The sequence below is a fragment of the Salmo salar genome, chromosome ssa26 (genome assembly GCF_905237065.1).
Source record: "Salmo salar chromosome ssa26, Ssal_v3.1, whole genome shotgun sequence".
Lineage (NCBI taxonomy): Eukaryota > Metazoa > Chordata > Actinopteri > Salmoniformes > Salmonidae > Salmo > Salmo salar.
In genome coordinates this window covers 21,743,377-21,770,042 of record NC_059467.1, presented here as the reverse complement: position 1 = coordinate 21,770,042, position 26,666 = coordinate 21,743,377, and the positions used below count along the sequence as shown (strand labels likewise).

The 26,666-nt window shown below is 45.7% G+C and overlaps 1 protein-coding gene across 2 annotated transcripts in view; it reads right to left on the bottom strand.

Annotated features, from left to right (window-relative positions):
- Positions 1-26,666, bottom strand: part of LOC106587394 (furin-1) — a 97,189-nt gene that overhangs the window by 68,914 nt on the left and 1,609 nt on the right. Inside the window, exons 1-2 of one of the 2 annotated variants that reach the window (XM_014175751.2) lie at positions 26,256-26,405; positions 22,897-23,223 (exon numbers count right to left, since the gene is read on the bottom strand). In XM_014175751.2, the coding sequence (XP_014031226.2) occupies positions 22,897-23,109 (213 nt within the window). In that variant the 5' untranslated portion in view covers positions 23,110-23,223; positions 26,256-26,405. Of the gene's footprint in view, positions 1-22,896; positions 23,224-26,255; positions 26,406-26,666 lie in introns of those variants that run through there. The other variant, XM_014175750.2, reaches the window with a different exon arrangement.

Genomic DNA, 26,666 nt, shown 5'->3' with positions numbered 1-26,666 from the left:
GAAATAATGTCGCATTAGCCACTGAAAACAGATTAAATCATGACAGGAGCATTCTTATTAAAGAGATGGAGTGCAGACAGGCTATTTAAGGAAACTTTCTGAATGGGCAGACACCGAGTATACCAAACATTAGGAACACCTTCCTAATATTGAGTGGCACCCCCCCCCCTCCCCCTTTGCCCACATAACAACCTCACTTTGTCGGGGAATGGACTTTACCAGGCGTCGAAAGCGTTCCACAGGGATGCTGGCCCATGTTGACTCCAATGCTTCCCACAGTTACGTAAAGTTGGCTTGATGTCCTTTGGGTGGTGGACCATTCTTGATACACACAGGAAACTGTTCAGCAGCATACCACCCTGCAGCAGTGGGAAGCTAAGCAGGGTGGGTCCTGGTCAGAAGAGCAGATGCTGGAGGGCCAGTAGGGGGCACTCTTTCCTCAGGTCTAAAAAATGACCCCAATGCCCCAGGGAAGTGATTGGAAACATTGCTCTGTGTAGGATGCCATCTTTTGAATGGGACGTTAAACGGGTGGCCTGACTGTGGTCAATAAAGATCCCATGGCACATAAAAGTAGGGGTGTTAACCCCGGTGTCCTGGCTAAATTCCCAATCTGGCCCTCATACCATCTAATCATACCCAGCTTCCAATTGGCTCATTCATCCCTTCTCCTCTGTAACTATTCCCAAGGTCATTGCTGTAAATGAGAATGTGTTATCAGTCAGCTTACCCAGCAGTTTTGGTTTATTTCATACCATCATTTATGCGCTCCATGTAAGCAATGAGCATGTGTCTGGTTTCTCTGTCTCGTTAATGTTGACGGAGCGCGTGCGCCTGAGCATGCAAGTAAGTACCTGGCCTGCTTCTCGCAAATGTCAAAATGTAGGAAAGTGCCCATTTGGTGGATGACTGATTGTCTAAACTCGCCACCACTAATAAGCTGGCCTTCTTAGCCATTTTTATCTTCACCTCACAAAGTAAGTCAACAAAGTCGCCCCCAAAATTTTTGTTACATGCAGATTATTATATTTCCTAACAGTATTTAAAAACATCTTTCCAACATACTCCCCCTCAATAATCAGCGTCGCTGATAAATAGGCAATGGACATGTTGCGTGTATTTGTTTCCATTTTAATTGTCATCAATTTCATCTTCATACTACAGCATAGCTGTTGCCTTCATACTTTCCTTGTCAATTTATTCTCTTATAGCCTATCCGTAAAGCCTAAGGCAGGCCTAGGTTTTTTCATAAGTTTTAAGGAAAGGAGAAATATTTGCTTGTGTCTGACATATGCTGGTGGCTCTGATGTACGTAGGTTCTTTTCAGGGGAAGTTTGGAAAAGCTTACAATTTATCCTACCATTTTTACCGATCTGCATGACAGTTATGATTATTTATTATGTGCATTATTGTGAAACAGTTTCATTTCAATAATGTTTTTATTTCTCAGAAATCACTGTCACATGGTTAATCATAAACTAAGGTGGGAGCACCAGCCTCCGCCACGTGGACACATTGATAGACTGTGGTCCATTGGCGGCTAAAGAAATGAACACATAGAACTCATAGATAACATATAGGCCAGTGCAGCAGTAGGCCTAAAACTACTAGTAAAGCCATCGTCAACCTAAAGCAGACAAATAAAAACAGAAAATATCCTGTTGAAAATTCTGGTTCATCTCCATTTCACCTCCCTGCCTCACTTTGACTTGAGCTATTGCTAGTGAAGTGCAACATTGAATAAAATCATCAACTGGGTCCAGCCAGAAGCTTGTGCTAGCGAACTTGAAACATTGTATCAACTAGCCTATTCTGGGCCTTCAGAGTTTCCAGCACCAGTGAGCTCGGGACAGATGGCTGATTTTTATGATGTTTCCACTGGATATATGGAATCATCCGATCATGATATTTAGCTTTCACACGGAGGCTGGTGATTCGAGGCCCGGGAGTGTTGGAAAGATTTTTCAAATACTAAGGAACTATCTTTTGCAATAGATGTGAAAAAACAGACATTAACATTCTGTGAGGTGAAGAAAAAAAATGACTGGGAAGCTCAGCTTATTAATGGTGGAGGAGGTGAGTTATGAAAGAAATCAGACATTGCCAAATAGGCACTTTCCTACATTTTGCACACAGCAAGCGTGAGAACTGTAAATAACACATGCATTAACAGAAATGAATGTAACCAAATGACAGGGATTAATATTAAATTGCCTGATTTTCAAAAGCTAGGCTACCACATGGGCATTCGTAAAAATGCATTGCGGGCTGACACTGTATAGCCTAGGCTACTATTCTACTTGGCAGGGATAGGAGGGCAGCAATTTTTCTTTATCTCGCCTAGGGCGACATATCGGCCAGGACCGGGCCTGATCAGGATTGATCAGTCTATAAATTAAGAAACAGTTCAGTATCAAATTATACCATGCCAGGTTGGAGAGGATTGGCGCATTGTCCATGACATAACATATGTGCATTATAGGCCACAGAGCCAGAACAACCTTGACTGCTGTTGAAAAATTCATATTTTTTTAAAGACTTTAATTATTTACTAGTAAGCAATGAAAACTTGCATTTATAAAAGAATGTCAACATAAAATCTTTTTTTTTACCAAAGTGCCATAGCATTCTACACACTGCGCATCTAGGAGAGGAGATGTAGAAAGTTGAATAGACAGACTAAGTTAGCAAAACAGTTGCTTAAATCATTAGCAAACACTCCCGCTATTAGGACAACTTTATCTACATGAAAATAAAGCTAAGAAAAATGTAATAAATCCTAAAATGGATGTAGGCCTATTTAAAACGTTTTGACGGTTATTTTATTGTCATGAAGGTGTTTATCCATAACCATCAGTTACACAGTTATTCAATTAGTGTCACAGCCTTCTACACCATCCCTGTCAGATGTGAGGTGACCCAGCCGGTTTCGTGTGTTTCTGAGGTTTGTCAGTGTATATTTGTGCCCCCTCAGCACATCTGGCTCTGGTTACAGCCCTTGTGACCTGTGAGTGGTTCACCTCAGTCCTTCAGCCCTGACCCATCCCTGTCCTGTGGTAGAGCAGGGGAATAATAGAGACTGGAGTTCCCCTGGCCCCTCTCTGGTCCCTGGCGATCTGGGTGTCCACTCCTGATGTAGGCTCCAGATGGCCGCCTGCTGACAGGCTGGCTTTTACTACAAGTTCATTTCAGGAGAAAATGGTTTTGTTTGGGAGTCGGGGTGTGGACATCCCAGCCCGGCTCTGTCCAGAGGTTTACCTCATACTCAGGTCATGTCTCTTTAAGCAGCCCAAACAAGAGCTGCTTTCGCAATGCAAAACGTTTCCACCCCCAACTACTGACTGTTCTCACGGGCCAAGTTGAGGGTGGTTTTGCAGATGATGAAAGGTAATTTACCTCTTAATTAATGCTCTGCCTTCAGGCTCATCACCAAAAAGGTTACGAAAAGTTATACGTGTTCCAAAACCATCAAAATGTCTCATGCCTCAAATCCAACTCTGGAGCAAAACAGAGTTGATCCCACCATTCGCAAGATGCCAGAGACACTTTGATGAACATCTTTACAGCGTAATGCATGTCAGGGGGCACAGCAGAGAGGGGGATGGGGGGGGGCACTCGTCTATAGGGAGCAACAAAGGCCAAAGACAATGCAGAGGTCATCTGTTAACGACCAAAGAGGTGGGAGGAGAAAGTCGTATTTCTCGACACTACGAGACCATCCATCTCAAAGGGCCAACTCCCATGGTTAGGTCTAAGAGCCACGGTGATATCATTACGGCACTTCAAAGCTACAGAGTCTAAGAGGCATCCTGCTCTGGCTGTATAGAAGCGGCACGCTCCGTTAGACCCGTCAGCTATCATTGGCTAAAGTAGGCCACAGCCGAGTCCACAGCACAGTCACAGGCCTGTTAAAAGATTGACACAGCGATTGCACAAGTATGCCATGTTACAAAACACTGCAAAGCCATAATGCAATATTTACCACAGCAGATCTATAGCCAAAGTGTTTGCAATACAGTCTCCCCAACCAAGGGAGTGGTAAATCGTAAGCCAACAAAGCCACCACACCACACTGGACGCTAACAGTTTCTCCACGAAACCATATCATGAGAGAGTCCTTGTGTTCAGGCTGTGAGAGGAAAGGGGGAGTAGGGGTTGAAGAGGAGTTTGTGTTTAAGAGAGAGATTGTATGAAGAGGGGTGAGGGAACATGATAGGGGTGAGTTCAGTTATGTTTAAGACCTGAACTGGTGCTGTGCACAGGAGAAAGCACCTTTGTGGGGTAGAGCCGAATTCTGCCTAGTGGCGCCTCAAAGCCCATCAGCACGCCATTTTCTCCCTGTCACCCTCGCCCAATAACTTCCTCATTCCTCGCTCTCCAGCAAATCACTTCAAACCCCTGTTGCCTCCCAGTCAATAACCTGGGCTCCCCAGGGACCAATTATGGGCTATGTGAGTCCAGCCTCTCCTATTCGAGCCTGAGGTTCTGTTCCACATTACCCATAGCTACATTTTAGGGGGCTAGAGAAAGCATCAAGAGTAAAACAAAAGTGTCACAGCTGATTTATGGCTGGTGGAGTGGCCCAGGTCCAGCAGCTAGTAGAGAGACTTGAAGAGTTGGAAACACACACAGTTCCCATGAACACTGGATTATATTTATATTATTCAAGATTCTCCTCTGTATGACTTGAGACATGGCAAAGCTATTTATCAAAACCAACTTCAGTCAACATAGAAAAGTGTGTGTGTGTGTGTGGCTGCTTACATAGTGTTTTTCTGCAGCGGCAAGCGTTCATCTGTCCTCACTGGCACCAGGCCTGGTGATTTACAGTAGGTGCAGGGAGTTCTGGCACTGCACGACAATATGCCCATGGACATTTGGAACCGCTGCAATGCGCACTTACAATCTCAAAGTCCTCATTGTCCATCTCTGTGCCAGAGATCAACTGCTAAGAGATGAGCATCCGGATGTGTTCTGCATTACTTTGCATGAAAAGTATTTTGTCGTTGCGCACAACCACAAGATCAAAACAAATGTAAAAGCACTGGGAAGGAGACAGAGCTGAGAGACTTCTGACAACAGAACAGAGAAGTCTACAGCAAAAACAAGAACTATACAGATGGGGAATCTAACAGATAAACACTCCGGATGCCTGTTGTGCACAGATAGGCCTCCAGTCTTGTAGTGTATTGGCCTTAGCTTGCCATAGTTAGCCATGCCTTTAGGAAATTGATGTCAATCTTTCCCAAGGCAATTACACAATAACAGATTTACGCTTTGACTCAAAATTTTCACTTTTAAATGTATGCCAAAGAAAAAACATAAATTTCAAAATTTAACAAACCATACAACTCTAAGCACAAGGACTACTTTGAACAATTTACACAGAAATGTTCACAAAAACACATTTTCTGGAAGAACTGTGCAGATGCAAAGTTTGGTAACAGAATTATAGAAAAATACAATTTTACAAAAACTTAAATCTATCTATCTATCTGCTACAAATTAAGATTAAGTCTGCAGAAATAATGGGTTGTCAGATAAGACATGACACCTTGTAACCAAAATGTTATATCATTGGTCCCTGAGCTGTACTATACAGAAATTCATAATTATGGATATGAATATCATGACCTTCATGGTGAAGTAGCCTGAATTGGTACACAAAGGCAGAAATATTTCAAATATGTAGAAATATTTGGGTATTAATCCACACTGGCTATTATCGTAATGAGCTCTGTCCCCAAACAAGACCACATTTGGTTGGTCCGGACCAGACCAAATCTGAACCAATCATATACATCTGTTTTTCACAAGTATGGACATCACAGTAGAGTACAGTAGATATGTTCAGTATAGTACATTATACTGTACTCTAGTGTGCACTGCTGTACTGTGCTGTCCAAACGTCTATGATTGGTCCGGCCAGGGTGGATTGACCAAATTTCCAGTGTAGGTCAGTGCTCAGTGGGTGAGGATGCTTGTTACAGTAAATGTAAAATGGGTAGGTAGTAGGTGCATGCAGCTCAGACGCTGCATGCGTCAACCAATGATTGCATGGCACGTCATTGACTTTCACCAACTGACAGATTGCTATAACATATGTGGTTAGCTGATAAAATACCTATCTAGGCGTTGTAAGATCTGGCAGGCATCAGCAACGCCGAGGCAGAGGAACGCGCCCATTAACTGGAGCGAGAGAAGAGGGAGAGCAGCAGAGAGAGAGAAAGAAAGTGTGAAAGAGGGGTTGTCCGGGCTTTTTTCACAGTCTTGCTTTGACCACCAGACAACAGAAAGAGAAAGAAAAAAGTTACGAGCTGAACATAACAGTATACCAGTAGAAGGGAGGACAGTAGCAGGTGACCCTATGAGCTGAACATAACAGTACACCAGTGGAAGGGAGGACAGTAGCAGGAGACCCTATGAGCTGAACATAACAGTATACCAGTAGAAGGAAGGACAGTAGCAGGAGACCCTATGAGCTGAACATAACAGTATACCAGTAGAAGGAAGGACAGTAGCAGGAGACCCTATGAGCTGAACATAACAGTATACCAGTGGAAGAGAGGACAGTAGCAGGAGACCCTATGAGCTGAACATAACAGTATGCCAGTGGAAGGAGACCCTATGAGCTGAACATAACAGTATGTCAGTGGAAGAGAGGACAGTAACAGGAGACCCTATGAGCTGAACATAACAGTATGCCAGTGGAAGGGAGGACAGTAGCAGGAGACACTATGAGCTGAACATAACTGTATACCAGTAGAAAGGAGGACAGTAACAGGTGACCCTATGAGCTGAACATAACTGTATACCAGTGGAAGAGAGGACAGTAGCAGGAGACCCTATGAGCTGAACATAACAGTATACCAGTGGAAGAGAGGACAGTAGCAGGAGACCCTATGAGCTGAACATAACTGTATACCAGTGGAAGAGAGGACAGTAGCAGGAGACCCTATGAGCTGAACATAACAGTATGCCAGTGGAAGGGAGGACAGTAGCAGGAGACACTATGAGCTGAACATAACAGTATACCAGTAGAAGGGAGGACAGTAGCAGGAGACCCTATGAGCTGAACATAACAGTATACCAGTAGAAGGGAGGACAGTAGCAGGAGACCCTATGAGCTGAACATAACAGTACACCAGTGGAAGGGAGGACAGTAGCAGGAGACACTATGAGCTGAACATAACAGTATACCAGTTGAAAGGAGGACAGTAGCAGGTGACCCTATGAGCTGAACATAACAGTATACCAGTGGAAGAGAGGACAGTAGCAGGAGACCCTATGAGCTGAACATAACAGTATACCAGTAGAAGGGAGGACAGTAGCAGGAGACCCTATGAGCTGAACATAACAGTATACCAGTGGAAGGGAGGACAGTAGCAGGAGACCCTATGAGCTGAACATAACAGTATACCAGTAGAAGGGAGGACAGTAGCAGGTGACCCAACTGTAATTTGTGACTACTATCATTTCCCATTGTAGCCAATTCAATTGCAGTAATTCTGTTACTGATAAGCCTTTGCTTATTCCTAATTTGTAGGATGGAAAATGGTTGAAAAACGTATGCCTTAATTTCTCAAAAAGGATACGCTCGTGTCAAATGAAGGCGAAGAGTCTATGAAGTTCACATGTTGATGCTCATGGATCCTTTTAGATGGAAATGCCCCCCAGTAACACTAATCACGCCCAGTCATGGTGCTGGTCTGTAGCAGCACTGGTTAGAATCAGCCTGTCTCACGATGGCAGAGACAGACCATCCTTCTCCATTTGACCATGTATGGGTTTACTGCTAGGCCTTGTGGTTCCACGTAGTACAGAAGGGATAGAGATCTCTTAACACAACACAGGCACAGAGTTGGAGGTTCAATCAGTGGAATGAACTGGAGGCTCCTGTTCTTATTATCATGAAGAGATTTGACCTTCTCTGATCAGGGTACCCCACCTTGCACTTCCTCATCCTAGCTTACACTCAACACAGGAAGCGTTCACATCAGCCATTATTGACAGAAACCACAGCGCTCGTTGAGAAAAAAGGAAACAGCAGGGTTCTGAGAAATTCTGGATTCTACTTTGATGTGCGTGTGCAGGAAACGATGAGGTATTTATTTATTAATCAGCTTCCTTCCCACATCTGTCTATAAATAATCAAAACAAGTTGTCATTAAAAGAAAATAGGACAGGAATGGCAGATTTTGTTGAAGATCTGTACACCAGTAGCAAGGCATTTGCATCACTCCTCGAAAAGGAAAACAGCACAAACCTGTTCTAAATTCCTGGGAACTATGAAAGTTGGAGAAAAGAGAGACATTCATCACGCAAACACTGCTTTTCAAACAGCTCTCAACTTCATATACAAGTGTGTTTAACTTCTGCTATTCGACTTACCCCAACCCAATGACAGTGCCAAAAGGTCACCCATGTTATAAAAGCCAGGGTGAAATCACTCTATAATGACAGTAATTGACTGTGGATAGGTAAATCAGGAGTAGGTAGAAAGAGAACCAGAGAGATGAGACCATTAAGCCAGGCAGGGGCAGTAAACCACACGAGACAAGGTAAGCCCCAGAAATAGCAGACTATTCCAGCAGAGGGACAGGTTTAACACCAGGACTCAAGCCTCATCAACAACATCGCAGGCTTTATGAGCTTCGGGCTCGATGGGAGCAGAGACGTCTCGGGCACGATGGGAGCAGAGACGCCTCGGGCACGATGGGAGCAGAGACGCCTCGGGCACGATGGGAGCAGCGACGTCTCGGGCACGATGGGAGCAGCGACGTCTCGGGCACGATGGGAGCAGCGACGTCTCGGGCACGATGGGAGCAGCGACGTCTCGGGCACGATGGGAGCAGCGACGTCTCGGGCACGATGGGAGCAGCGACGTCTCGGGCACGATGGGAGCAGCGACGTCTCGGGCACGATGGGAGCAGCGACGTCTCGGGCACGATGGGAGCAGAGACGTCTCAGGCAGGCCAGACACAGAGCTTAGGCAAAACACCCAAGGCTGAGAAACACAAATTACTGCAGTACACCTCCATTCTCGGAGAGCTCTAGCACGCGATGAGAAAAATAATATATTTTCGGGCCATTTGGCCACCTATCTAATCCACTTTTAACAGTGAAATTAGAAAAAGGTGTTTGTGTTTTTAACAGAGACATCAGTGGCTCATTACTGTAAAAAACAGCCAGGGGCCAGAGCTGCTGAGTCCCAGGGGTGGAGTGGAACTCTAGAGGGACAATCAGGGGGTCGTAAAACCCCCTCAGCTGCAGCCTGTGATCCCCCTGCCCTCCCTCCACTTCAATACACCACCTGCACACACCAGCCCCACACCACAGCTGGGGCAGGCCAGTCCTCACCAGGTCCTGCTCACGCAACCCTCATTTCCTTCACCATCAGTCCAGGGAAGCCAGAATAACTGCTTTGATCTACTACAATTTATTTTGCACAATGACTGGCGATGGATGCCTCATTGAAATCAGGAAGATCATTAAGTACAACTATTTCAATTGAGAATATCTGCATCATGGTATTATCGCATTTCTGCATGACTGTTTTACCTCCTTTAATGTTATTTCAAAGTTAATGCATATTAATGTTGGTGCGATGAACAGATACTGCACATAAATGATGTACTGTTGGCTGAAGATGTGACTGTTCCATGTAGAAAGGTGTAGTCATGGTTCTGTATGGCCTCTGTCCACGACCTTCTATACAGATAGATAAAGCAGATGAACACATACTCTCACTGATCCACATGGTAATGAGATGAGGAGTGTGGAAGGCCTTCAAAATACAAAGAGGTGGAACCCCCCCAGCCTGACCTTACCCCACACACACACACCACCCAGGGCGAGTTCAGCACCTTCCCTCCGACTCGCTGCGCTACCCCCCCAGCACCCCCTCGTAAATGTAAATCGCTGCTCCCCTCATTACCATATTCCAATAATCTCACACTTCATTCAGCCGAGCAGGTCATACAGAGCGCCTCGCTCCCTCTCACGTTTAGTGCCCAGTTGGCCCCCTCTCCTTTGCTTAATGGCCTATTTTAATGGGGGGGGGGCTGCACACGTTGCATCAACAGCCCATCAAATCATCAACCTTGCCTGATGCCGTTTGTGGCCTTGCCTTGTCCACAAAACAAACACAGCTGTAGTCAGTGCTGCTCTAGGTGCGATGTTCAATCTTCCAGGGACACATTGGCTGGGAATTTCTACGTTTGCAGGTTTCATGCCACGTTACCCTGTGAATGGCCTTTTCCTCCTGGCAGGTTTATGGTTTGGGTCTGAGAGAGTTAAGGTCACACAGTGCGTCACCAAGCTGATAAGAGAGAGGATGAGGCATGTAGAAACTACCAGTGAGGTGGCTGATCTGAATGTCAAGATAATGTGTTGACATCAGCCTATGCTGATGTCAAAACACTGTGGTTTTCCTGTAGCCACATTGGAGGAGGCAGCGTTATAATATCACACACACAGTGACTGAGTACTCACTTGCAGTGTGAAAGCTAACAGCATGACAGGGTAAACTCTGTCCTCTAACTGGAGCACACTGCAATTGAGTAAACATGAAGGTCAAATATATACCATTAGAGGGGGTACAAAAACCAACAACAAAAAGTGCCACACTAGTATTGAGGAAGTTGGCTGCTTTTTCCTCAAGAAGAGTCCCGAGGGCAATGGAAGAGCAATCTAAATGTCTGAGAAGACTCAAATACCACACTGCTGCGGAGAGAAAAATGTAACTACATTTCAGACTCCATTTCCAGACTCTGACAACTCTAAAGTGGAGGACAAGAGCTTATAAAAGCTGACTTGTTGTCATTACAGCATGTCCCTTCCCGCTGTAGGTCTGGGGTGGGCCAGGTATAACCATGTACAGAAAATAGTGGTTTTTGCAGAGCAAAAGTTCAGAGTAAAACACATTAGCCGAGTAGAGTTACTGATCTAACCAATGAGGCTTGGCTAAACTTGGCTCTGGTCAACCGAGTGAGGCCCAAAACTTCTTTCACCATTTTGGCTGAAAACAGCTTTTTAAGTCTCCAACACGTTCAGATCCCTTTATGGTGATGGGACGAATCTACTCAGCAGTCATACAGACAGAGGCCCACACACAGCATCCTGAAAACAGTCTGAGAAAGTGTCCCTAATGGTCATGTCTGGATTCCTTACTCCCTTATGGCCAACACATAGTTAATGGCTTACTAGTAATCACAGTAAAAACAAAGCCATTGGACATTTCACAGTGAGATTGCTGATTAGTCTGCACTCTGTCTCGCAGCATAAACAACATTCCTGATGATTGGTAAGAAATACTGTCGGAATACAAGCCCCTAATCACAAATGGATGCCCTGTGAATTGAGGTGGGGTCTACTCTTTAAAATTGAGAGGCCTAACATCTGTCAACAGAGAGAAAAGAGACCCACAGGCCAAGCCTGCCCCAGGGCAGGAAGCCTGGCTTCATGTCTGACCAAGCTCTTCAATTACTGTCAATATCACGCAGGGGAAAGAGGGGTCAGTTGGTGTGGAAGAAGGAGCTACAATCTCTTACCGGGCCCTCCAGATATCCACTACTGTCCCTGGTTGGCTGACTGCTACAGAGGTAACCTAACTACCACATGTGAGGGCCGGTCACTCCGGCAGGACAGGCTGATTAAACTCTCCTTAGATTCCGTCAGAAGGAAGAATTACTGGGTCCCCCTTTCCATTAGGACCAATCAGTCACCCACACGTCAGCCTACAAGCCCACACCAATTACTGACATTATACACCCACTAAACACAACCTAGGAGTCAGTGGGAGGGAAGGTTTATCATCTGACCTTCCCATAGGCCAGAATATAATCTGTTCATGGACTCACTCACTCTCTCCCTCCCTCTGTTCGTGGTCTCACTCACTCAGTTCATAGAGTCACTCACTCACTCAGTTCATAGACTCACTCACTCACTCAGTTCATAGACTCACTCACTCAGTTCATAGACTCACTCACTCAGTCAGTCAGTTCATAGACTCACTCACTCAGTCAGTCAGTTCATAGACTCACTCACTCAGTTCATAGACTCACTCACTTCATAGAGTCACTCACTCACTCAGTTCATAGACTCACTCACTCACTCAGTTCATAGACTCACTCACTCAGTTCATAGACTCACTCACTCACTTCATAGACTCACTCACTCACTTCATAGACTCACTCACTTCATAGACTCACTCACTCACTCAGTTCATAGACTCACTCACTCACTCACTTCATAGACTCACTCACTCACTCAGTTCATAGACTCACTCACTCAGTTACTTCATAGACTCACTCACTCAGTTACTTCATAGACTCACTCACTCAGTTACTTCATAGACTCACTCACTCAGTTACTTCATAGACTCACTCACTCAGTTACTTCATAGACTCACTCACTCAGTTACTTCATAGACTCACTCACTCAGTTACTTCATAGACTCACTCACTCAGTTACTTCATAGACTCACTCACTCAGTTACTTCATAGACTCACTCACTCAGTTACTTCATAGACTCACTCACTCAGTTACTTCATAGACTCACTCACTCAGTTACTTCATAGACTCACTCACTCAGTTACTTCATAGACTCACTCACTCAGTTACTTCATAGACTCACTCACTCAGTTACTTCATAGACTCACTCACTCAGTTACTTCATAGACTCACTCACTCAGTTACTTCATAGACTCACTCACTCAGTTACTTCATAGACTCACTCACTCAGTTACTTCATAGACTCACTCACTCAGTTACTTCATAGACTCACTCACTCAGTTACTTCATAGACTCACTCACTCAGTTACTTCATAGACTCACTCACTCAGTTACTTCATAGACTCACTCACTCAGTTACTTCATAGACTCACTCACTCACTCACTTCATAGACTCACTCACTCACTCACTTCATAGACTCACTCACTCACTTCATAGACTCACTCACTCACTTCATAGACTCACTCACTCACTTCATAGACTCACTCACTCACTCCATAGACTCACTCACTCACTCCATAGACTCACTCACTCACTCCATAGACTCACTCACTCACTCACTCCATAGACTCACTCACTCACTCACTCAGTTCCTGGACTCACTCACTCACTCAGTTCCTGGACTCACTCACTCACTCAGTTCCTGGACTCACTCACTCACTCAGTTCCTGGACTCACTCACTCAGTTCCTGGACTCACTCACTCAGTTCCTGGACTCACTCACTCAGTTCCTGGACTCACTCACTCAGTTCCTGGACTCACTCACTCAGTTCCTGGACTCACTCACTCACTCACCACTCAGTTCATGGACTCACTCAGTTCATGGACTCACTCACTCACTCACTTCATAGACTCACTCACTCAGTTACTTCATAGACTCACTCACTCAGTTCATAGACTCACTCACTCACTCACTTCATAGACTCACTCACTCACTCACTCAGTTCCTGGACTCACTCACTCACTCACTCAGTTCCTGGACTCACTCACTCACTCACTCAGTTCCTGGACTCACTCACTCACTCACTCAGTTCCTGGACTCACTCACTCACTCACTCAGTTCCTGGACTCACTCACTCACTCACTCAGTTCCTGGACTCACTCACTCACTCACTCAGTTCCTGGACTCACTCACTCACTCACTCAGTTCCTGGACTCACTCACTCACTCACTCAGTTCCTGGACTCACTCACTCAGTTCCTGGACTCACTCACTCAGTTCCTGGACTCACTCACTCAGTTCCTGGACTCACTCACTCAGTTCCTGGACTCACTCACTCAGTTCCTGGACTCACTCACTCAGTTCCTGGACTCACTCACTCACTCACTCAGTTCATGGACTCACTCAGTTCATGGACTCACTCACTCACTTCATAGACTCACTCAGTTACTTCATAGACTCACTCACTCACTCACTTCATAGACTCACTCACTCACTCACTTCATAGACTCACTCACTCACTCACTTCATAGACTCACTCACTCACTCACTCCATAGACTCACTCACTCACTCACTCACTCAGTTCCTGGACTCACTCACTCACTCAGTTCCTGGACTCACTCACTCACTCACTCAGTTCCTGGACTCACTCACTCACTCACTCAGTTCCTGGACTCACTCACTCACTCACTCAGTTCCTGGACTCACTCACTCACTCACTCAGTTCCTGGACTCACTCACTCAGTTCCTGGACTCACTCACTCAGTTCCTGGACTCACTCACTCAGTTCCTGGACTCACTCACTCAGTTCCTGGACTCACTCACTCAGTTCCTGGACTCACTCACTCACTCACTCACTCAGTTCCTGGACTCACTCACTCACTCACTCAGTTCCTGGACTCACTCACTCACTCACTCACTCAGTTCCTGGACTCACTCACTCACTCACTCACTCAGTTCCTGGACTCACTCACTCACTCACTCACTCAGTTCCTGGACTCACTCACTCACTCACTCACTCAGTTCCTGGACTCACTCACTCACTCACTCACTCAGTTCCTGGACTCACTCACTCACTCACTCACTCAGTTCCTGGACTCACTCACTCACTCACTCAGTTCCTGGACTCACTCACTCACTCACTCAGTTCCTGGACTCACTCACTCAGTTCCTGGACTCACTCACTCACTCAGTTCCTGGACTCACTCACTCACTCAGTTCCTGGACTCACTCACTCAGTTCCTGGACTCACTCACTCAGTTCCTGGACTCACTCACTCACTCAGTTCCTGGACTCACTCACTCACTCACTCAGTTCCTGGACTCACTCACTCAGTTCCTGGACTCACTCACTCACTCAGTTCCTGGACTCACTCACTCACTCAGTTCCTGGACTCACTCACTCAGTTCCTGGACTCACTCACTCACTCAGTTCCTGGACTCACTCACTCACTCAGTTCCTGGACTCACTCACTCACTCAGTTCCTGGACTCACTCACTCACTCAGTTCCTGGACTCACTCACTCAGTTCCTGGACTCACTCACTCAGTTCCTGGACTCACTCACTCAGTTCCTGGACTCACTCACTCAGTTCCTGGACTCACTCACTCAGTTCCTGGACTCACTCACTCAGTTCCTGGACTCACTCACTCAGTTCCTGGACTCACTCACTCAGTTCCTGGACTCACTCACTCAGTTCCTGGACTCACTCAGTTCATGGACTCACTCACTCACTCACTTCATAGACTCACTCACTCAGTTACTTCATAGACTCACTCACTCACTCACTTCATAGACTCACTCACTCACTCACTTCATAGACTCACTCACTCACTCACTCCATAGACTCACTCACTCCATAGACTCACTCACTCACTAACTCAGTTCCTGGACTCACTCACTCACTCACTCAGTTCCTGGACTCACTCACTCACTCACTCAGTTCCTGGACTCACTCACTCACTCACTCAGTTCCTGGACTCACTCACTCACTCACTCAGTTCCTGGACTCACTCACTCAGTTCCTGGACTCACTCACTCACTCAGTTCCTGGACTCACTCACTCACTCAGTTCCTGGACTCACTCACTCAGTTCCTGGACTCACTCACTCACTCAGTTCCTGGACTCACTCACTCACTCACTCAGTTCCTGGACTCACTCACTCAGTTCCTGGACTCACTCACTCACTCAGTTCCTGGACTCACTCACTCACTCAGTTCCTGGACTCACTCACTCAGTTCCTGGACTCACTCACTCACTCAGTTCCTGGACTCACTCACTCACTCAGTTCCTGGACTCACTCACTCACTCAGTTCCTGGACTCACTCACTCACTCAGTTCCTGGACTCACTCACTCAGTTCCTGGACTCACTCACTCAGTTCCTGGACTCACTCACTCAGTTCCTGGACTCACTCACTCAGTTCCTGGACTCACTCACTCAGTTCCTGGACTCACTCACTCAGTTCCTGGACTCACTCACTCAGTTCCTGGACTCACTCAGTTCATGGACTCACTCACTCACTCACTTCATAGACTCACTCAGTTCATGGACTCACTCACTCACTCACTTCATAGACTCACTCACTCAGTTACTTCATAGACTCACTCACTCACTCACTTCATAGACTCACTCACTCACTCAGTTCCTGGACTCACTCACTCACTAACTCAGTTCCTGGACTCACTCACTCACTAACTCAGTTCCTGGACTCACTCACTCACTCACTCAGTTCCTGGACTCACTCACTCACTCACTCAGTTCCTGGACTCACTCACTCACTCACTCAGTTCCTGGACTCACTCACTCACTCACTCAGTTCCTGGACTCACTCACTCACTCACTCAGTTCCTGGACTCACTCACTCACTCACTCAGTTCCTGGACTCACTCACTCACTCACTCAGTTCCTGGACTCACTCACTCACTCACTCAGTTCCTGGACTCACTCACTCACTCACTCAGTTCCTGGACTCACTCACTCACTCACTCAGTTCCTGGACTCACTCACTCACTCACTCAGTTCCTGGACTCACTCACTCACTCACTCAGTTCCTGGACTCACTCACTCACTCACTCAGTTCCTGGACTCACTCACTCACTCAGTTCCTGGACTCACTCACTCACTCAGTTCCTGGACTCACTCACTCACTCAGTTCCTGGACTCACTCACTCACTCAGTTCCTGGACTCACTCACTCACTCAGTTCCTGGACTCACTCACTCACTCAGTTCCTGGACTCACTCACTCAGTTCCTGGACTCACTCACTCACTCACTCAGTTCATGGACTCACTCAGTTCATGGACTCACTCACTCACTCAGTTACTTCATAGACTCACTCACTCACTCAGTTACTTCATAGACTCACTCACTCACTCACTCACTTCATAGACTCACTCACTCACTCACTTCATAGACTCACTCACTCACTCACTCACTCACTCAGTTCCTGGACTCACTCACTCACTCACTCACTCAGTTCCTGGACTCACTCAGTTCCTGGACTCACTCACTCACTGGACTCACTCAGTTCCTGGACTCACTCACTCACTCACTCAGTTCCTGGACTCACTCACTCACTCACTCAGTTCCTGGACTCACTCACTCACTCACTCAGTTCCTGGACTCACTCACTCACTCACTCAGTTCCTGGACTCACTCACTCACTCACTCAGTTCCTGGACTCACTCACTCACTCACTCAGTTCCTGGACTCACTCACTCACTCACTCAGTTCCTGGACTCACTCACTCACTCACTCAGTTCCTGGACTCACTCACTCACTCACTCAGTTCCTGGACTCACTCACTCACTCACTCAGTTCCTGGACTCACTCACTCACTCACTCAGTTCCTGGACTCACTCACTCACTCACTCAGTTCCTGGACTCACTCACTCACTCACTCAGTTCCTGGACTCACTCACTCACTCAGTTCCTGGACTCACTCACTCACTCACTCAGTTCCTGGACTCACTCACTCACTCACTCAGTTCCTGGACTCACTCACTCACTCACTCAGTTCCTGGACTCACTCACTCACTCACTCAGTTCCTGGACTCACTCACTCACTCACTCAGTTCCTGGACTCACTCACTCACTCAGTTCATGGACTCACTCACTCACTCAGTTCATGGACTCACTCACTCACTCAGTTCATGGACTCACTCACTCACTCACTCAGTTCATGGACTCAATCACTCACTCAGTTCATGGACTCACTCACTCACTCACTCAGTTCATGGACTCACTCACTCACTCACTCAGTTCATGGACTCACTCACTCACTCAGTTCATGGACTCACTCACTCACTCCGTTCATGGACTCACTCAGTTCATGGACTCACTCAGTTCATGGACTCACTCACTCTCTCTGGGTTCATGGACTCACTCTCTCTCTCTGGGTTCATGGACTCACTCTCTCTCTCTGGGTTCATGGACTCACTCACTCTCTCTGTGTTCATGGACTCACTCACTCTCTCTGTGTTCATGGACTCACTCACTCTCTCTGTGTTCATGGACTCACTCTCTCTCTGTGTTCATGGACTCACTCTCTCTCTCTGTGTTCATGGACTCACTCTCTCTCTCTGTGTTCATGGACTCACTCTCTCTGTGTTCATGGACTCACTCCCTCTCTCTCTCTGTGTTCATGGACTCACTCCCTCCCTCCCTCTCTCTCTCTGTGTTCATGGACTCACTCCCTCCCTCCCTCCCTCTGTGTTCATGGACTCACTCCCTCCCTCCCTCTCTCTCTCTGTGTTCATGGACTCCCTCCCTCTCTCCCTCCCTCCGTGTTCATGGGCTCCCTCCCTCCCTCCGTGTTCATGGGCTCCCTCCCTCCCTCCGTGTTCATGGGCTCCCTCCCTCCCTCCGTGTTCATGGGCTCCCTCCCTCCCTCCGTGTTCATGGGCTCCCTCCCTCCCTCCGTGTTCATGGGCTCACTCTCTCTCTGTTCATGGACTCACTCCCTCTCTCCCTCCCTCTGTGTTCAGGGACTCATGGGCTCACTCACTCACTCTTCAGGCGCGCGCTCACCCTCACTCACTCACCAGGCGCTCTCTCTCACTCACTCACTCTCCAGGCGCTCTCTCTCACTCACTCACTCTCCAGGCGCTCTCTCTCACTCACTCACCCTCCAGGCGCTCTCTCTCACTCACTCACCCTCCAGGCGCTCTCTCTCACTCACTCACCCTCCAGGCGCTCTCTCTCACTCACTCACCCTCCAGGCGCTCTCTCTCACTCACTCACCCTCCAGGCGCTCTCTCACTCACTCACCCTCCAGGCGCTCTCTCACTCACTCACCCTCCATGCGCTCGCTCACTCACTCACCCTCCATGCGCTCGCTCACTCACTCACCCTCCAGGCGCTCGCTCACTCACTCACCCTCCATGCGCTCGCTCACTCACTCACCCTCCATGCGCTCGCTCACTCACTCACCCTCCATGCGCTCGCTCACTCACTCACCCTCCATGCGCTCGCTCACTCACTCACCCTCCATGCGCTCGCTCACTCACTCACCCTCCATGCGCTCGCTCACTCACCCTCCATGCGCTCGCTCACTCACCCTCCATGCGCTCGCTCACTCACTCACCCTGTTTATGCGCTCTCTCACTCACCCTGTTTATGCGCTCTCTCACTCACCCTGTTTATGCGCTCTCTCACTCACCCTGTTTATGCGCTCTCTCACTCACCCTGTTTATGCGCTCTCTCACTCACCCTGTTTATGCGCTCTCTCACTCACCCTGTTTATGCGCTCTCTCACTCACCCTGTTTATGCGCTCTCTCACTCACTCTGTTTATGCGCCCTCTCACTCACTCTGTTTATGCGCCCTCTCACTCACTCTGTTTATGCGCTCTCTCACTCACTCTGTTTATGCGCTCTCTCACTCACTCTGTTTATGCGCTCTCTCACTCACTCTGTTTATGCGCTCTCTCACTCACTCTGTTTATGCGCTCTCTCACTCACTCTGTTTATGCGCTCTCTCACTCACTCTGTTTATGCGCTCTCTCACTCACTCTGTTTATGCGCTCTCTCACTCACTCTGTTTATGCGCTCTCTCACTCACTCTGTTTATGCGCTCTCTCACTCACTCTGTTTATGCGCTCTCTCACTCACTCAAGCAAAAAGGCCTTTTATAGGAAATTGACTCACAGACACTACATTTCCACAGTAGGCAGCATACAAAACATCTGGATGGAAACAATTACAGAGAGACATGTCAGAATGATTAAAGCCCCCGACTAAATGGTATCACCTTATAATGTCACCAGAATAATTATCTTACACACAGATCTATCCCATGACCAGGTGCATCATGAATGATTTCTAACTGGAAGACATGAGATCTAGTTGCCTAGCAGGAAACAGGCTAACCAGGAAGGAAGCAATTCAAGTTTAATGTGAAATGGATGAAAAAAGACAGAGGCAAAAAAACAAAGTACTTCTACTCATCATGCCCCCATTGAAGTCTTGGAGCAACCAGAGAATATAGTGGCTCACTTACAAACAGGAAATGTTTACATTTATTTTACACCCGCCCACTGGGGCCTCAACAACATACTATCCCAAGTAGTGCTTAATTATTCATAGATTGTCCTCAAAACGGAAGGAAGGAGAGGAACAGTGAAAACCTAAACCCTGGTGGTGCTGCTCATAGGATCGGAGTCCCATTCCTGTCACCGCCTGTTAGTCTTCCCTCAGCCGCACTGTGTAATTCATAGTTCAAAGCCCCATCTCACCCACACTCTGATTGGGCGTTCCAGTCAGGAAGCTCCTGTCGGATCATCTGTTCCTGACACAAACACACAGCTCTGCAATGCAAACAATGCCACAACACAGCGCATTGAGGAGACGAGAGGGAAGAGTCTGATGGCTACTTCAAAAAGTTCTGTTAACACTACATGAAATGTACCATGACTTGCCTCTCATCTGCGACAAAGGAAGACCACCACATAAATAAGTTTGTGGGATGTTTCATTGAAAAGAAACAGAAAAGCATGGAAGACTGTGGTAGTGTTGAGAATGCTAACATGTCAGAGACAAGGGAGGTCATTTTCTGATGAACTAATTTACCACAAACAAAACAGCGGGCTGAGCATATGGCGAACTTTGAGCAATGAGATTAAAAGCTGTGTGAAAAGTGAAACTTTCAGGACAATACAGAGATCGACAGACACACACAGGTGTATGATTCAACCATTTTGCTGCACTCACAATAACATCTGCTAAACACATCTGACCAATAAAATGTGACTTGATTTGTATGGAGGTTGTGGTCAGCCACTCTCAGTAAGAGAGTAACAGAAGAGACATCTTACCCAGAAAGGCAAAACTGCAGTCATTCAGGTAACTGTGTTTAGTCTGTTTGGGTGAGTCATTTCTCTGGAATGGATGAACTGAAACTAAACAGTTGTAGAGGGGTTTCTATAAGGACCACTGCCTCTGGTACACTAATATTTAGTCTAAATCGCCACAAGAAGCACTGCATTTTACAAGTTATATGGGACATAATACCATACAACATTCTCAATATTACTCCTATACATAATATTTTTTTTAAAGATACAGTTGAAGTCGGAAGTTTACATACACTTAGGTTGGAGTCATTAAAACCCGTTTTTCAACCACTCCACACATTTCTTGTTAACAAACTATAGTGTTGGCAAGTCAGTTAGGACATCTACTTTGTGCATGACACAAGTAATGTTTCCAACAATTGTTTACAGACAGATTATTTCACTGTATCACAATTCCAGTGGGTCAGAAGTTTACATACACTAAGTTGAATGTGCCTTTAAACAGCTTGGAAAATTCCAGAAAATGATGGCATGGCTTTAGAAGCTTCTGATAGGCTAATTGACATAATTTGTGTCAATTGGAGGTGTACCTGTGGATGTATTTCAAGGCCTACCATCAAACTCAGTGCCTCTGCTTGACAACATGGGAAAATCAAAAGAAATCAGCCAAGACCTCAGAAAAAAAAATGGTGGACCTCCACAAGTCTGGTTCATCCTTGGGATCAATTTCCAAACACCGGAAGGTACCACGTTCATCTGTACAAACAATAATACACTAGTATAAACACCATGGGACCGCACAGCCGTCATACTGCTCAGGAAGGAGAAGCGTTCTGTCTCTTAGAGATGAATGTACTTTGGTGCGAAAAGTGCAAATCAATCCCAGAACAACAGCAAAGGACCTTGTGAAGACACTGGAGGTAACAGGTACAAAAGTATCTATATCCACAGTAAAACAGGACCTATATCGATATAACCTGAAAGGCCGTTCGGCAACAAAGAAGCCACTGCTCCAAAACCGTCATAAAAAAGCCAGACTACGGTTTGCAACTGCACATGGGGACAAAAATCGTACTTTTTGGAGAAATGTCCTAGGGTCTGATGAAACAAAAATAGAACCGTTTGGCCATAATGACCATCGTTATGTTTGGAGGAAAAAGGGGGATGCTTGCAAGCCGAAGAGCACCATCCCAACCGTGAAGCACCAGGGTGGCAGCCTCATGTTGTGGGGGTACTTTGCTGCAGGAGGGCCTGGTGCACTTCACAAAATAGATGGTATCATGAGGAAGGAAAATTGTGTGGATATATTGAAGCAACATCTCAAGACATCAGTCAGGAAGTTAAAACTTAGCTGCAAATGGGTCTTCCAAATGGACAATGACCCCAAGTATACTTCCAAAGTTGTGGCAAAATGGCTTAAGGACAACAAAGTCAAGGTATTGGAGTGCCCATCATAAAGCCCTGACCTCAATCTTATAGAAAATTTGTGGGCAGAACTGAAAGTATGTGCGAGCAAGGAGGCCTACAAACCTGACTCAGTTACACCAGCTCTGTCAGGAGGAATGGGCCAAAATTCACCCAACTTATTGTGGGAAGCTTGTGGAAGGCTACCCGAAACGTTTTACCCAACAATTTATTGGCAATGCTACCAAATACTAATTCAGTGTATGTAAACTTCTGACCCACTGGGAATGTGATGAAATAAATAAAAGCTGAAATAAATCACTCTCTCTATGATGATTCTGACATTTCACATTCTTAAAATAAAGTGGTGATCCTAACTGACCTAAGACAGGGAATTTTTAAGACAGGGAATTTTTTTATAGGATTAAATGTCAGGAATTGTGAAAAACTGAGTTTAAATGTATTTGGCTAAGGTGTATGTAAACTTCCGACTTCAACTGTAAGTATTTTTTCTGCTCTAGTAAAGTGATATAATTCAATTGGTTCCGAGTGCCTTGGAGGCTGGCAACTTCCAAGTGTAATAAATATTTAAGCCAATTTGGGGTCAGGTATTTTGGCACTAACAGGCAATGTGGGAAAAGCAGTCTAGATCAGCACTTTCTGCAGTAGATGTTCCCTAATTATTCACTCAGACAAAAAAACCACAGAGACAAACAAAAGAGGGTGAAGAATCCCCAACAACTCACATTGCCATGGTTGACGAAGCCATGTTTACTGGCAATGCGGTCAGCCTCGTCTGGTCCTCCAGCGATGTGGACGGCCCATGTGTTGGTGTAAACCCTCTGACCAAGGGCCATGCCCAGCCCAGACAGCAGCAGGACCAGCAATGGTCCCAGCAGCAGCCGCTCAGCCAGCCGTGACCAAGGCCCCATGGAGGAGGATGGAAGGCCCAGAGCCATGGGGTCCTACAACAGCGCAGTCCCTGAGCTCAGCGTCTCTATGATAGGCCGGGGGTGGCCAGGGGACATACAGAGCAGAGAGACGACACAGGAAAGTCACTGCACCGGGATCACCTAAGAAGAAAGAGAGCGTTACTAACATGTAGCAGAGCTCAACACAATGAGAAAAACAACTCCTACAACTTCTATTCAGAGCGCTGTAATAGTGAGCTGAAGCAGCATGTATTGTCAGAAGGAAGACAATCCTGCCAAGGTTTGCTGACTTGTTACGTCGCACCCATGACAACAGCATTACAAAAGGAGAGCGGAGTGACGTGAAGATGTCAAAATTTACAATGGAACAAAACCAGCTTAACAACAGACTTGAGTTAAAGGAGTCCAAGGTCCTTACTTCTTTCTCCCTTTCAGTGAAGCTATGACAATTAAACACGTATTGTATTTGGAATTACAAAAGGCACTTTGAAAGAAAATAATCATTAGTTGCAGGAAACAGAGTCCATTCCAATTTCTATAGCATGAAAATGTTGATTGCAAATGCAGACTGACTTTTCAACCGCCTGTTAACCTGACAAACTAAAAACAAATCCATGAGAGTTGAAATATTATTTTCCTCCTCACTTTGCTTCTTGGTTTTTCTCAGCACTGGAGGTGGTGGAGGAGTGGATGTCTCTTACCATGCATTATGCAAAGCTTATGGATCACATGTACTATTCTACTTCCCCTCTCACTCTCCTTCTGTAAGCCAAGATAGAAGACTTTTGCCCCAGCAATGACTAGTCTAGGTCTTCACTCATGAGAAAACTTTTCCAAGTGAAGAGCATTGTGAACTGGATTCATGAAAACACTGTCCAACCCCATAGAGATCCCTAACCACTAGTTTGAGAGGTGTTCAGAGTGAAACCAATTAAGAAATGTAGCCCAGCTGACTTCAGACAATGTGGTTGAGGCTGCTTTGAGACTTCATTTCTTCCATTACTTCTCCAAAAAGCTACAAAGAACACTGGCCCTACCTGTTCCTCAACCTTCCAAGAAGATTTTTCACCAAACATAACATTTCATTTCCAGCTCTATCTTTCAAAAGGAAATCAGATGATGATGAGTCACGGAGAGAGTCCGAGAGAGAGAGAGTGATGGGGAGATTTCAGCTGGTCTTCCCTATGAGGATGAGTGTTAGCCATTGGCAGTCAGTCAGTCAGTTATGAGAACTCAGCTGGGATGGGGCTCTGGCTGAGGAACCTTGGACGCTCGTAGGCTCAAGCTCCACACATGAAATTTGAAAAAAACATGCAAGGCTCAGCTCCCCTTTGAAGCGCTTTTGGCAATTGAAACCCAATAAATGCAAATTACAGAGCGCCTGGAAAAAAGACAATGTCTTCAAATGCAGAAACAAAGCAGAGAGATAGTGTTGCTTGGCATGAATATGCTAAATGAGAAGCTGGGTGAAAAATCCTGGAGGATTCAACCCATTAAAGCTTAAAATAGCAGGCAGAGGTAGAAAGAAGCATGGCACCATTAAAATCCCTTCAATACTGATCTAGCTATAGACCTACTGGCCGTTAGTTACAAATAACTATTCTCCAAATAAAACGACTTCTGACTACGCCTTTCAGACAATTAATAGGGATGAGGAAAAATCCCTACTGACTCATAACTAAATGTTTAAGTTTGTACTGTAGTATCCTAATTCCATCACAAATATCATTACATAAAATAAACCAAAGCTTCTTCGTGCCCAAAGATTTAGGATCCACTTAGAGAATTATTTGCAATGCTAAAGACAATGCAGAGGCCCAGCTTAAGCATTGGTTTAAAACCTGCTAAACCACATGGTCAGGGTGATTATTAGCTTCTGGCAAAACAACTTGTTTATCAAGCTCAGAGACCAAAACATTGCAGTCTAAAAGGCTACAAACAAGACAAAATACTTATCTGAATGAACATTTGATGCATTCCAGGTTATTTCACTCAATGAGAACATTTCAAAGAACTAGTTGAAATATCATAGGGTTTGTGAATCCATTGACAGAGTTGGTGTCAAATCCCTGTCCAGTGCTCCAGGCAGCATGTTCCGTTACAGCTGTTCCAATAGACCTGACAAAACATACCCACCTAACAAGCAGCAACATTTCCACTTTATGTAATGCCTTGTTCTGCTGTTTTACTGGCCGGCAACATCATTGTATTTTATTTTAGAGGGGGTGATGAATCTTTTCATCACTGAACAATTCAAAAACAGCTCTACAAAAACTACCAGTATGAAAATACTCAGGTGGATTAACTTCAGCTTTCAGAACAGATGTATTATTCTGACATAACACTTGGCCAAAACCACCAAATACAATGCAATTTTAACTTGAACTATAAATGACAGAAAGTACCACACTGTTACAATAGCAGGAATATGCCCAGATTGACAGCTCAAGAAACAAGAAACTGACATTCCAATTATTCCACAATGATAATTGACATTACTAGTTTCACAAAAAAGGTTTGAGAAAAAAAATGCCTGGCAAAAAAATGAAAAAGCCATAGCTCAGAAATGAGAAACATTTAAGCCACACGAAAGCCATTATATCACGCTCAGACACACTATTTGGCCCATTGTTCCCTAAACCTCAGTGCATGTGGAACCCTGCAGGGCAAAAGAGCTGCGGTGCTGCCACAACTATGAGAGGAGAGGAGTTTGCTCTGCCAACTGCAGCCAGTGCTATCAGAGCAGCAAACACAAAGTTAGACAGTCTGTACAATCAGACCGTTCCTCTGAGATGGGCACGAATCAGTCTGATTCTCTATGGTTCATTTATTTATTCGGGCACACTAAAGCTTCTTTGTGCCCAAAGATTTAGGATCCACTTAGAGAATTCTTTGCAATGCTAAAGACACAATGCAGAGGCCCAGCTTAAGCATTGGTTTAAAACCTGCTAAACCACATTGTCAGGGTGATTATTAACTTCTGGCAAAACAACTTGTTTGTCGAGCTCAGAGACCAAAACATTGCAGTCTAAAAGGCTACAAACAAGACAAAATACTTATGAATAAAATTGCGATTAAACTCACTGGGTTCTCTCTAAATGCCCTAAAGAAAACTACAGTCTTAACAGCATAACACTTTCAAGGGGAAAAAAGCTGTAAGATATGCAGCTCACCTTTGAGCTTCGGACTAATGTTGTTGTTGTGATTCTGATGCAGTCCGATCTGATGCGGAGGCAGCACACACGCAGACAGAGGTGTGCACCTTCCCCAAGCCTCCTTTTAACGTTCACAGACATGCATGGCTCAAAGTACACACACCCCTAGTGACCTCATCTGGGCACTCAACCGTTCAGCCGGAGTTTAATGTCAGTATAAAAACCATACACCGTGGAATAACAAAAGCTAAACTACTTTACTGTTCGCAGTAGAAAGTGGGAAACCAGACATTTTGCTGCCAGTTCTCATAAGTGTTAGCAGAGTAAATGATACCATACATCAAAGTTTGGCAGCAACTGTTATAAAGCTGCACAAGTGTTAACAGATAGATGGGAATCAAAATAAGCAAGTAGTCACACATTTCACAA